Below are 14,813 nucleotides of genomic sequence, written 5' to 3' on the forward strand. Positions count from 1 at the left end.
GGATAATTAGGATTAAAAAATAGTAACGTACCGTGAGACCCATCTAATGTACTATTGGACCCATCTAATGTACCCTGAGACTCATCTAGTGTACTACGGAATACATTCCGTAAAAGTATATCAGGAGACAAAATGGTATCCTTATAATTATAACTAATTATCCTATTATTTATTAAATATTAAAAAGTATAAAACATGATATTGAAATGGATCATATACCACGATAATCGATTACTAACACTTGTCATAAAATTAAAAGATTGGAAATAAATAAACAATACGTTGAAGTGATAGATCAGCTCAGCCGTCAAATAACAGTTTCTCTTGCTAACACCAGTAACCATTTGAGAACTCCTCAGACTGATACGTAAGAATCTTTTCTTAAACAAAGAGATGAAGCGCGTACCACACACGCGTACGGAAATTAACATGTAGAAGTAAAAAGTGGGGTCCACAGTCCACGCAGACTCAGTGATACTGATATATGCCTCTTTTGCATGGAAGAGTGGCCAATTCTTATTCTCTTTCTTCTTTAAATTAATAAATTAAAATAATAAAAGTTGGAAAGTTCTGTGCTTCTCTCTCTCTTCTCTGAAATTCATACACCGCTCTCAATTCAATGATTTGCATCCATGGAACTTCTCTGAAATCCAAGCTACCTTTTATTCACACCATTCTCCTCTCTTCACTTCGCGGGGTAGGTACACCACTCAATTTCACTTTTTCATATTATCTTCTTTCTTTTGGTTTACCATTTTAGTAATATTATGCTGAATTTATAATCGCTTGTTTATGGAGAACTTAGATTGTTTCCAGCTGTTGTTCTGTTTTGGATTCGTTTCTTCCTTTATTGATTGATAGTTTAAATGGGTTTTCTTCTTTTCTCTTTATATTTTTAGGTATTGTTCTCGGTTTTGATTGATGGTGATGAATGTTCTGACAGTTTTATGTTCTTATTAGTTTGTTTCTTTGGTTGAATTTTGATAGTTTGCAGCGAGTTTTAGAATTTGAGTTGATAAATTTTGACTTTTGAGTTAATCTGAACTGGGTTTCTTCTATGTCAGTTCTCTGCCTCTCCCCTTTATGGAATTATTTGTTTGTTTGGGATTGAACAAGGAGAGAGAAGAACTTAGATGCTGGAAAAATATCTTTTGCATTGGGTTTATGAAAGTTGATAGTTTCATAGCTTTTTCTTTTGTATTTGATTACTCTCTGATTCATTCAAAGATTTTCTTTTTATTGTTTATCCTCTATGTGGGTTCTGATAATTTTGATCTAGATTTTAAAAAGACGATCCTATAAAAAAAATAAAAAAGATGATATAAAGGGAGAAAATAATAAGAAAATAGAAAAAAGAAAAGGAAAGCTTGAAAGTCTTTTGCTTTTAGCTGTTTGGTTTAAATTGGCTTTCATTTCTTACATATGTTTACTTCATTTTTCTTATACTGTTGTTGGTGGTTATTTTTGTAGACACACATAAGTAATAAGGGGCTGATTGGTTTTTTTTTCATGTATTATTTTCATAAATTATTAAATTGATATGCGTATGTATTAATTTCATCATGCCTTTCAACTTGTTTCAACTGCTGTACATGGTTGTTACATTGGATTTTAAGTACATTCAAAGTTACTTGTAAATTTTATTATTATTCAGCAAATGTTATTGCTTCATTGTTCCAATAAGTGGAAGCTGGTGTTTTTAAATCACGTTGTTTTTTTAGTTTGCAATATGGTACATGCTTCTTTTCATTTTTCTATGAATTTGAAACTGTTGTCAGCTCATACTGCTTTCTTAGTTTTTCTTTTCTTGGTATAAATTTATTATTTAAAGTCCTTTACAGAGAAGTTTAGTGACGTAGATGTCTTCTACAGTATATGATATGACAGTATACATGAGAACTGTAGCAGTTATTTTTCTCTTCCTTCACCGTGGCCTCCATTTGAGTGTCCTATTAAAGTTCATATGAATATGCTGAAACTATTTGGAGATAATAAGAAGAAAAATGTTAACATTAATTCAAGCACTTAGAATAAGGCTTCTGTTCTCCCACATAAGATATAATTCCTTCCGTCTTTCCATCTTTTAATGTTTCTACAGACTACTAAACATCAGGAAGGAGATTATGTCCTCATCCCATCCTAAGAGGAATATATAGCGGATAGGTATCACAAAATGGGCGTTTCTAGCTCAAGAATAGAAGAAGATAAAGCCCTGCAGCTATGTCGTGACAGGAAGAAGTTTGTTAGGCAAGCACTTGATGGGAGGTGCGCACTAGCAGCAGCTCATGTTGCATATATTCAGTCACTAAGGAGCACCGGAGTGGCTCTTAGAAAATTTGTTGAGCCTGATGGTCCAGTTGAATCTTCCTTGTATACGTCCACCACTGCAACACCTGAACCTCTTGCTCTGACTCAGAAGACACATTCTCATTTTTCATTTTCTTCTCCATCTGTGTCGCGACATATTGATGCTACTGAAATATTTTCCCCAACTCCTTCCCCTCCTAGCTCTAGTCGAATTCACATAAATCATATGAAATTCAATGGTAGCATTTCCAATAAGGTTGAAGAAAAACCCCCAGTACCATTTGTTGGGACAGTGACTACATCAAGTACACCACAAAATACCACTCCACGTTCCACTGAAGTGCCTGAAGGCTCACCATTTGAAGATGCTTCCCTTCCTTCTGGAACTCCTCCATGGGATTTCTTTGGTCTTTTCCATCCAGTTGATCATCAAACTTCTTTTCAAGAAGACAAGGCTATGAGCCATGGGTTCGTGCACTCTGATGATATAAATCATCTTAGGGAAGAAGAGGGAATTCCTGAGCTGGAAGACGATGAAGAAAAGACATCTTTACGTGGAAAGGAAGATTCTCAAGATTCTGAAGATGAATTTGATGAGCCAGCCACAGTTTCTCTGGTTCGAAGTTTTGAAAATTTCAATAGAGTGCATGATGCTGGTGATGTTAATGCTTCAACTTCAGTGCCTCCTGTTGAAACTGCATCTTCAGAAACAAAGTCATTGAATGGGGCAAAGGAAAATTCTCCTTTCTTGCCTTCCACAGAAACTGCAGCATCAAGTTCTGAGGTACTGAATGGGGAAAAAAGCAAGTCTCCTGATTTATCACCATTGAGAGCCAAAAAATCAGTCGTAGTAGTCCCGGTTGAGACAAATAAAACTCAAGTAAAAGAAGGTTGCATGGAAAACAAGGTTGTCCCTAAGGACTTATTTTCAAGCATAAAAGATATTGAACTTCTGTTTTTAAGAGCCTCCGACTCTGGTAAAGAAGTTCCAAGAATGCTTGAAGCAAATAAATTGCACTTTCGACCAATGTTGCCAGGGAAACAAAGTAAGATTCTCTTTTTCTCTCACTCAGCCCCTACCCCCTTCTAGTTTCATTATATATTTGTCAAAGGTTATCGGTTCTAATTTTTATTAATATATATTTTTTACATGGAAGTTATGTTAATATATAGTGCTATTTGATATACTCTATCTACAATTTGCATTATTAATATGCCAGTGTCAATTTGAAGATGGGTTTGATTAATATTCCATACCAGTCAAATGTAAAAAGTAATGCATAATCTAGCCGATTCTTTTGCTTGGGTGGGGCTCATGACTTCAAATTTTGGTATCTGTATTCTTCTTACTATAGAATATGCTTGATCCGTACAATTTTAGAAGAAGGTCCATCTTTCATAAGTTTCTCCTTCTCTGCACAGCTAGAAGTATTCTTCTTTTGCATATTGGTGAGAGATTAAAACAAAAGACTTTTTACTGTATCAGGTGGCTCAACAGCATCAAAGTTACTGAAATCCTGTTTCTCTTGTGGAGAAGAAGATCCTAGTCAGGTTCAAGAAGGTAAGTTATCTATACTTGCTGTTGCTGGTGATCTTGTGTGTGTTTTAGATTTTAGAATCTTTTTAAATATATATTTTATTTATGTAAAAGGAAGAAGAACTTGTTATTGCAATTACTATGAATATTTCATTGACTTATTCAACCATATTCAAGAGATCAAGTTTTATCATTTGGAAAAATCAAATCATGTGGAATGTGTTGGAAAAATCAAGTCCCTTGACATGTAGTAGTTAATCTCCTGGTTTCATAAGATTATTTTCTGTAAACCTACCTGAACTTGGAGGATCATTTTCCTATTAAAATTTTTTCCGATTTGTCCTCTTGCTAAATCATGCCTTTAGGGGGTTCTCACAAATTAGATTGCATGTGTCTCTTAGATTTAATGAAATGAGGAATTCAAGTCAATATTTTTCTATTACTTTTATTTAGTATTAGAAGAAGGTCTTCTTTGCTTGTCTTCGGTAGGGATTATTGTAAACCTTTTGTTGCTTTTTAAACTATGCCTATTCCTGTATCAAGACTCAAAGGCTCAGAACATCTGGCTACTCCTCTCATTCAAAATCCTTTTGCTACTCATAACGATCACCCTTACATTTGTATCACCACCATCAAACTTGGACCTCATAATTAGGTAGAATGGTTTCAGTTTTTGAGACCATTTCTCAAGGCAAGGGGAAATGGGACACCTTAGAGGGCTGTTTCCTCATTCAACCAAGGTAATGAAGAAACCTGGTCTTGGTTTTGTCATGGTTCATCAATTTGATTCATCCAGATATTGGGAGGGCTTATATTTAGCTTTCCAATTTGAAAGAAATTCGGGAAGCTGCAGCAGAGCCACTCTAATTTTATTTTGCAATGGAGACAAAGCCCCAAGATCTGACTCTATTGAATTGATTACTTATACAATAATCATCGAGTTTCCTTTATCTCAGTTTATTGAAACCAGAGTTGCCTGATATCTACTGTCCCCTCTTTAGAAATAATTAAAAAAATTAATTCTTCTTTTTATTAGAAATGAAAATAAAGATTTTTTTCCTTCATTAAAAGTCAAAACAGAGATTATATTACTAACAGGACGATTGGTTATCATCTAAGCTACAATCAAATGAGATACTAACTACGAACCATAATTTTGTATTGAATGACAATCTAGCTCAATGATACCAGAATGAGTTGCTGCACCTATTTTGCACTCCCTGGCCTTTTTAATTTACCATCTAAGGATACCAATTTCTTTCTTGCCGCACCAAGGCCTTAGCGCCAGGATGGACTAATTTGTTTTGATACTTAGAGCAATTTTTCTTGTTTTTAAGGTTGAAGTTAAAGTTAATAGTGATTCCATCTAGGGTGCCTACAAAGTAATTATCATAGCCCTGTTCTTAAATATTGTTGTAGTTGTTGGAGTCCATTTTCTTTAAGGCCCATTTTGGTTTAGGGAAAACAATTCAATTTGAGTAGAGGAATAGGAAAATGCTCTATACAATTAAAAGCCACTGTTGTCATAGTTTTGGTTTCCAGTGCTAGATTCCAATTGACTGGGCTGTATGACATTGTTCCATTAATTTGATTATAATTTTATAAATTATGTTCATTCTTTTTTATTTTTTGCAGAACCTGTTCAAACAGATGTTAAGTATATAACTTGGCACAGAACAACATCTTCTCGATCATCTTCATCTAGGAATCCTGTAGGAGCAGGAAACTTAAAAGATGACATGGAGGACCTGACTGGTAATGCATTTGAGAATATTGGCATGATCTCGGGAAGCCATGCCTCAACCTTGGATAGGTTATATGCTTGGGAGAGAAAACTATATGATGAAGTCAAGGTACGGCCAATACACAAGCTTTAGTTTCTGTATTTATTTTGGTAGACAATAAAAATTTATAGAACTACAGTGACTATTTTTAACAACAACAAATTAGTAACTCCTTAATTAAATATGTGTATATATATTATATACAAGTGTTTATAGAGCTTTGATATAAAAGTGTGTGCACATATCATTACCTTTTATGTATATGTTTCATTTTACATACTTTTTATGCTTACTAGCCTCAAAGATTTTTGATGCATTTTCCTTTTCAAGAATTATTCACTGACCCCTTTACATAATGTGTTGGAGATTCTTTGAACAACTTCCTAGTTTTGGATCCTTGTTTGGTATATGGTTGAGGAATGTAGAACATCTGAAGCAAATAAGTCATGCAAAGATCTTTTATGTGTAGTCATTAGGCTGTATAGCAAGGATTTTGCTTCTCATTAAATCAATTTTAAATTACTTTATTAAATTCCTTGTTTCAGGCCAGTGAGAGTGTTAGGAGGGAGTACGATATTAAGTGTAGGTTTCTGAGGCAGCAGGAATCAAATGCTGAGAGTTCTCAAAAAATTGATAAAACTCGTTCTGATATCAAAGATCTTCATTCGAGAATCAGAGTGGCTATTCATAGGATTTATTCTATATCGAAAAGGATTGAAGAAATAAGAGACAAAGAGCTCCAGCCACAGCTTGAGGAATTGATTGGCGGGTATGTGTTTTGGTTTCTAATCGGTTCTGGTTTTATATTTTTTATTTATATGAACTTTTATGGACAAGCATAAATACAACTTATACTTCTGTAAAAAAGTCTTCATATTCAATTGTTTAATGCATGTTGGGTGAAAAAATGTTAACCCTTGCCATAAATTAGGAAGGGCGAATGATTGTAACTATGGTTTAACTTTCTCATAAGTATTTATGCTTAATCAATATATGACACTGATGAATAGTTATTCTTTTTCCCCACTTGTCACACTTGATTTTTCGTTCATTAAGGTGTTGAGTGATATCATATTTTTATGTTGGTTATAAGTTCAGATCTAGTTGTTTTTCTGTGTTGACTGGAATGCTAATCCACAATTTGCATAATACCCAGTTCATTTAAATAACTATTTATCTATATACAGTGTCTTTGATGAAGTTGAGAGTTTAAATGTCAATAATATTTATCAATATTTTATTTTCACCTAATTATCTTGCTTTTGCATTTCATTGCCTACGGCAGGTTAAGTCGAATGTGGGAGGTTATGTTGGATTGCCACAAGCTTCAGTTTGACATTATCTCAGTTGCGCTTAACCATGGCAATGCCAAACTCTCAGTGCACCAAGAATCACATAGGCAGATTACTCTCCGTCTTGAAAATGAGCTTCATTCTCTGTCATCAAGCTTTAGTAAGTGGATCGGTGCTCAGAAGTCCTATATTGATTCTCTAAATAAATGGCTCTTCAAATGCGTCTCCATAGCAGAGAACTCCACCAAGAGAAAAAGAAAGTCATATAGCTGGCAAAACGTAAGAAACTACGGTCCCCCTATATATGTCGTCTGTGATTTATGGTTGGAAGAGATGAATAAATTACAATATAAAGATGTGGTCGATTCTATAAAAAGTTTAGCTGCTGAAACCAGCCACCTTTTACCACGCCACGAGAAAAAAGATGGTAAGGCCGACAACAGGAGCGCATCTGCAGTTAATGGATTAAGAGACGATGGTTTGGAGGACGTCATTTCAGGTTTGAATAGCTTCCGGTCAAGCTTGGTGGCATTTTTTGGACAGTTGAATAATTTTGCAGATTCTTCTGTTCAAATGTATGTTAAACTCGATAAAGCCATCGAAAATGCTAAGCATATTTACGAAAGATCTCTGTCTCAAAATCATTCTCAATTTCAATTCCAATTTCAAGTTGCTTGATTCAAGAGAGATCATCACAAGCAAAGAAGAATAGATATGCCCGGCAACATGGTGTCAAGTTCCATAAAAACTGTTGTCTTGGATACACAAACAACCTCAGAATACAATACCAGGTCTATTGAGGGCTGCATTTTGTATATTGCTATTGGGAGAGGAATAAGAGGAAATTGGAAGAATTCAACTATAGAATAAAGGAGATGGTAAAACTGTCTAACTTGGTCTTTTATATATATATAATAGGTATAATAGGAGGGGTGGTATTTATAGTTACAAGGCTGTAATTACAGGTGAGGATGAAGATTCTATGCAAAGCAAGAAACAGTACTTGTATAGTGTTTTTCTTTTCTTTTTTCTGTATTCCATAGGAACTGAGATAAAAAAACAAAAGTCCACCCCTCGCTCTACTGTAATTATTATTGATTTATAAATGTATTGTAGACTATAGAATGAAAGTGTCTGTTTTGTCCAAAAATGGGTTTGGGATGTTAAATTTTGTTTGTTCCAAGAACTGTTCTTATCAACTTCAAAGATGATCAATCTTTTTAGTTTGTCCATACTCCAATCCCTCATTATTTATAAAAAAATTTAAGAGCACTATGTTATATTCGACTAAGTCAATAATAGATTGTTTTGGGACTACAATTGTTCTTTCTCAGTTTCATCCCCACACCACACTCTTTTCTTATTCCAAATTCTAACATCCTTATCCCAAATTCTAATATAGTATCAAAACAAAAATAATTAAAAAAAAAACTTCTGACGACTATCCAACTCAAAAAAAAAAAAAAAAAATCTGATCAAAAAAGCCAAAAAAAAAAAAGAGCCACCAAATCCAAAAACCGATCAAAAAAAGGTAGAGCTAAAGTCAAAAAGCCACTTGTAATTCGAGAATAATGCGCCAAAAAAAAAACCGTTTATGATCAAGTTATCCAAGATGGTGAGCAAATAAAATAGCTACTATGTTGACTTGAGGGGATGTTAGAGAGTCTCACATTGCTAATGTGTGGAAAGGTAATAAATAGATTACTCATCCTATTGCCAATTGGTTTTGAGATAGAACTCCATTCACCTTATCCCAAATTTTAACGCACCATTATGAACATGGGCGGAGGGAGCGGGGTCTTACGGGTTATTTTTATAAGTTAATTTTTGTATACACATTTTAAAATATTTTATTTTTTACCCTCATAAAATTTATAATTTTTGGTTAATTAGCAATTTTTTCCTCCGAACTTTGACATGTACTAAATCATACCCCTGAACTTTTTTGGCCGTTAAAAATTCTCCCTGAACTATTAAGATTGTTAGATTTAAGGACTTTTATCTAATTTTAGTAAAAAAATTCTAACATAGATGAAAGTTCAAGGGGCATGATTTAATACATATCAAAGTTTGAGGGGTATGATTTGGTAGATATCAAAGAATGGGGAGCATGATTTAGTACATAAACAATCACTGAAACAGTAAAATTGAATGAAATTAGACAAAAGTCCTTAAATCTAACAATCTCAATAGTTTAGGGGGAATTTTTAACCGCCAAAAAAATTCAGAGAATATGATTTGGTATATGTCAAAATTCGAAAAGAAAAATTGCTAATTAGCCATAATTTTATATCTATACGCCTATAGATTTTTTTTTTAGAAGAAAAGTCCTAAACTACCTTTTAAGCGATAAGCCTAGCAAAAGGTGAGAGGGACAAGGATTCATTGATCAATTAAATCACTCAAAAAGAGTTTATGAATACAATTTGGGTACTCAAGCCACCAAATCTTGCTAACAGATGACAAGGCATACTTGGCAAGAGTGTGGACAACGTCATTAGAAGATCTAAAACAATAAGAAAGACAAGGAAAATCAAAAGGGAAAAACATATGCCTAAAATCATTCAATTAAACCCAATGAAGAAACTAACAAAACATGATTATTAAACTTAGCGATCGCACTTAAACAATCGGGCTCAAAGTGAATGCTAGCAAAACCCAATAATCGATACTAAATTGCTGCATTTTGTAACGCCAAAATCTTAGTCAGTTCAGGCAAAAAACCACCCAACAAGTGCCAAATTGCCGACGCTACCACATCTCCTCTGTCATTACGAGCCACCATCCCTAAACCACAAAGACCAGACTCGAAATAAAGAATTGCATCAACAAATATCTTTGGTTATACCTTAATGTGGTGGTAACCATTCCGAGCCACGCCATTCATCCTAGGAATCACCTCACCACCAGTGCGAGAATCATCCTGTTGAAACTCAAAAAAAAAAAAAAAAAAATCACGAGCCCATGTAACTGTTGGAAAATCTTTTACCAATGTCTTAATTTACTACTCATGTATGTTGGATTATAACTAATCTAACACCCTAATATAGAAAATATTAAGAAATTCTTACATTGGGTACATCAAAATATTATGTCTCATTCTGTTCAGATCTCTAACCCTTGATTTCTGTTTATAGCAAAATATTATCAAAATTTGAACATGGATATTCTCCTCCTTCGATTGTGTTCATCACAATCTTTCACAAAGGCTTGAGTATCAACTTGAATAGTATGGGTTGATACTCAAAACACATTTGGAACAAATATTTAGAGAATTTAATGACTTTCAAAAATAATAAAGAAAGAAGAGAAATAGTTGTCTCACATTGAAAACTTAGGTTGGATTTTTCTTCTCATCACTTTCTTTATATAGGCATTCACATAGGGCTAGGTTTACAATGAGATGAGTTGAAATAGAAGACTTGGGCTCAAATCAATCCTCTACCCGAGATCACTAATGTGGTTTAGAGTTAGATGTTTGCCACTTTATTTCATTTAAATAAAAGAATGTGTCTTTCTCTATTTTACCACTTGTCTAATCTAATTATTTAAATACCAATTTTATTTTAATAATTATTAAATAAAATACAATTTAAATATATTTATTAATTAGACCCACAAAGTGTACTAATTAATAAATAAACACATATTTTTTTTTCTCAAAATTGTCCAAACTTAGTAAAAATTTTCAAATAAGACATAGTCAATTTGCTTATTAAATCAATTAATTGAGTCTACAAGATGGTATTATTTCAGACAATGCGGGGACCATGGACCTATGTGACCAAGCTCCTAATAAGCATTTATCGAGTAAATTTCTTAATTTATTAACTCTTCCTAATTCAACTATAAATTCAAAACTGCACTCCTAATTACATAGACGCTCTATATACCAAATATAGATACACTATAAATTATCTATTATTTCAATCACAACAATCATTGATATTCTATAGACGGTTTGCGTTGAGTAGGGACAAAATTACCGTTTTATCTTTTAATGTATTTTATCCTTAAAACACTTAGATACTTCTAAATGATATTTCAAGAAACTAATATAATTATCGAAATGAGTGCTTTATCATTTATCGCTTTAAGTCAAGCTCTAAGGTACTATCGTTTCACTTCTAAGTAGTTATAGAAGCTATAGATGTCCATATCTATGATTAAAACTCTCACTTAATTGCACTAATGAGTTTTCAAGATGTAAGTATTAGCCTACATGTAAGCTGTAACGAACAAGTTAAAGAACTTGCACAATACATTTAAGTTAGAGCTTAACCATTTCAATATTAGATCAAATGATCTATGATCAACTAAGTGATATTAACTTAGAAAAGATATAATGATAAGTTATAATGTAATTTCTACTGTCAATATCTATCCAGTCCACTATATAACCGATACATCTGATGCTAGTTTACTTTACTAATGTCTTCAAAAAGACATTCTACTTATCTAAGTGTAAGTAAACCTTATCGATGATTATCACATCAATATAAATTCAATGCACTAATAAATTGTCAGAGTTTATATTGAAACATATAATTACAATTACTTTTCACTGTGACAAAATCACTATAATTGTGAATAACTCTATGTTCAAGATGTGATAGAACTTATATATTAAGCATACAATCACGTATAAAATATGTGAACAAAGCATCTAACAATATCAAAATATGATTTTTGATCTTTATTAAAAATAAATAAAATTATAATGAAATTGAATTTTATTTAGGGCATAAAATTCCAACAGTAACAACCAAATTAAGAGGAAATAGAATATTGTTATGCACTAGTTTATTTCGCCTGAATCGATGATCAATTCAATTTGATGCACTGAAAGCATATTAATGGACTCAAAGAAAACAACACATATCATCAAAGGATGATTACCCAATTGATCATCAGTTATCACATAGCTTCCAGCAAAAAGAAAGCGAAGAACAACCCCATAAAGTATGATGAATGAGTTGTTTTTAATTGAAAAAGGAGACATACCTATTAGTAAGATTGCATTTGGTAGGAAGGAATCCAATATAATTCTATTTTTTATCTTAAATAATTATATTTTTATCCCAATTAAGTTTACAATTTTTATTTTTATATTCACATATTTTTATTTTAATGTCTATAAAAATTATTTTTTTTATCAATACTTTTTTAATAATCTTTTTTTGCTCCACTAAAAAATGTTGTTGGCTCTCTCACTTGTTCATGAAGTAGTGCATTGTAAATGATTAGTAATATTTTATAATAATTATATTAAATTAAATTATATAAAATTAAATATTTAATTATTTTTATTATTTTTTAGTATTAAATTTTATAAAATAGGGTAAATACTATTTTAGACCCTGTATTTTATAAAAGTTACCAATTAGACCCTCTGTGCTATTAAACGATAAAATAGACCTTATATTTTCTAAAAGAATAATTAGCAAATTTGCTCCCTGAACTTATGTCACTACCGAGTTGTGGCCCCTAAAATATAAGGGTTGTTAAAAAATCTCCCTAATATACAACCAGTATATTATTGTACCCCTTCTGTTGGATTTTTTAACAGACCCCCGTTTATTTGCTGATGTGGCATAAGATTAAAGGTTAAAATTGTAATTGACTCAGGTTGGAGGGAAAAATAACGGGATCCCTTTCTTTTTGTATAATTATTATTTTTTTAAATAACAAACTATGAAAAGGGAAGAAATTAAAAAAAATAACCGTTGTTGAATAAAAGCCTAAAATTCTAATAAACCCCATTAAGTCTCCCCTGTAAAGAAACAAACACTCACTGACCTGTTTCAAAAAAAAAAAAAAACGAACAAACACTCACAATTTAGGGCAAAATCTGATACAAGTGACGATTGTGCAATAAATTTGAATGGGAAAGAAAAGGGTTTCTTCCTCGAGGAAGAAGAGAGGGTACCCGAGGCCGGCACCAGAGCGGTTAGGGATCGCTGTCCCCTTTTACGGTAAGCTTCGTGTTTTCTTTTTCTTCTTTTTTGTTCTTCTTTCTGAAACACTTTTGATATTGAATGTCTGAAACAATGCTAAAAATTCAAGAAAATATATGCTTTTTATAAAACCCCGTTTGTACTAGTTTTTATACATGTAAGAAATGGGGTTTTTAGTCATTTTATTTTGTTTGTTTGGTTATGGTCAGAGAACACATGTGAGTTATTGTGTTAAAGTGTTTTGGAATCTTGAATTGGGTCCAAAGGGTTTGTGGGGTATACTTGTATCGGGTTATGGGGTTTTGTTTTTTTTACTTTGTTGTTGTTCAATGCTTTAAATAGTATTGGGTACATTAAACTAATATTTGTATATCAATTTGTTTACTGCGCAGGTCCAACATCAAATGCTTTCACCCTAAAGTATCATGTCAAAGGAAAATTAGTGGATATAGGTAACAACCCCTCTTACCTAGGTGGGAAAACTCACTATATACATTTTTATTTATTAGAAACTATTAGTATGAATGAACTGTTTGCCATAGCTAGGGATGTGGGTCACAAAAATTGGATGGCATTGAAGTTTTTCTTTAAGTGGGCAGATAGTGATGTTGTTGAGTGTGTAACTAGTAATGGTGAATTATGGAAGAAGTTTGGGGCATCAATTAAAAAGTCTCATATGGTTGAATGTTATACGGTTGAGGAAGTTGTGTCACCTACTAATGAAACAGGGAATCTTACACAAGATGGGGTTGATTTGGGAAATGGAGCTGTCACACAAGGCCCTGTTTTGGATGGTCAAATTGATAATGGTGGGCCTGATTTGGGTGAGGGGAAGGTCACACAAGATGGGCCTGTTATGGATGATGACTTAGGTGCTACAAATGAGGATATTGGTTCTGATTTGGAAGCTAAAAAATGGGCTGCTAGTGGTGAACCAGTTAGGCCTACAACTGAGGATATTAGTTCTGCTTTGGAAGCTGAAAAAGGGGTTGTTAGTGGTGAACCAGTTGGGCCTACAACTGAGGAGATTGGTTCTGCTTTGGAAGCTGAAAAAGGGGCTGTTAGTGGTGAACCAGTTGGGCCTACAACTGTGGAGATTGGTTCTGCTTTGGAAGCTGAAAATGGGGTTGTTAGTGGTGAACCAGTTGGGCCTACAGCTGAGGAGATTGGTACGGGTTTGGAAGCTGAAATGGGGGTTGTTGGTGGTGAACTAGTTGGGCCTAAAACTGATGAGATTGGTACTAGTTTGGAAGAATTTTTACCTTGTTTTGAAGCTGAAATAGGGGATGTTACAACTGAAGCAGTTAGGCTTGAAAATAAGGAGATTAATGGTGAACATGAAGCTGAAAAAATTGCTCGGGATGATGACTTTGTTGCTGCTGCAATGGAAGTATTTGACACTTTTGGGATGGGGAATGGTGAAGAGAGTGATTATGATGAAGAATTGAATGAAAATAATGATGTTGATGCTGAGAATGCAGGAACTTTTGAGGCAAACAATGGGCCAAAAAATGAAGAGAGTGAAGATGATGGTGATCCAGATTACATAATGGATGAGGAGGAGGAGGAGGAGGAGACTAATGATGCCAATAGACAAAGAGAAGGGAAAAGGCATGTAGACTTTGATGTAGATGAGGTGGTTGTTGAATCTGATGGTGAAAAAATTGTTTTTGAATCAAGTTCATCTGACATTGAATCAGAAATTGAGGAGACTAATGAGTTTCATACAAGGAAAAGGAAGTCCAAAAGAGCTCGAATGCCCCATTTACCTGAGTTCAGACCTGATGTTGACATGGTGAAAGTGAAGTTTGAGAAAAGATTGGTATTTCAATTAGGGTCACAATTCAAAGATGTTGTGAGAGAGTATGCTATTCAAAATGGGAAGGACATCTTCTTCAAGAAGAATGAGCCAACTCGGGTTAGGGCTAAATGTGGT

General features: G+C 33.4%; 1 protein-coding gene across 2 annotated transcripts; it reads left to right on the forward strand.

The window, feature by feature from the left end:
• Positions 1 to 515: 515 nt before the first annotated feature.
• LOC115718591 (protein ROLLING AND ERECT LEAF 2) lies at positions 516 to 8,070 on the forward strand. Of its 2 annotated transcripts, none has more exons than XM_030647403.2 (6): positions 516 to 701; positions 2,099 to 3,353; positions 3,794 to 3,868; positions 5,480 to 5,697; positions 6,174 to 6,397; positions 6,914 to 8,070. In XM_030647403.2, exons 2-6 carry the CDS (start codon positions 2,174 to 2,176, stop codon positions 7,596 to 7,598), a joined length of 2,382 nt encoding a protein of 793 aa, XP_030503263.2. In that variant the 5' UTR covers positions 516 to 701; positions 2,099 to 2,173; the 3' UTR covers positions 7,599 to 8,070. The 2 variants fall into 2 exon arrangements, with proteins under 2 accessions (XP_030503263.2, XP_030503262.2); XM_030647402.2 differs by having other exon boundaries at positions 516 to 697.
• The last annotated feature ends 6,743 nt before the right edge of the window (positions 8,071 to 14,813 follow it).

The sequence above is a fragment of the Cannabis sativa genome, chromosome 2, assembly GCF_029168945.1.
Source record: "Cannabis sativa cultivar Pink pepper isolate KNU-18-1 chromosome 2, ASM2916894v1, whole genome shotgun sequence".
Taxonomy (NCBI): domain Eukaryota; kingdom Viridiplantae; phylum Streptophyta; class Magnoliopsida; order Rosales; family Cannabaceae; genus Cannabis; species Cannabis sativa.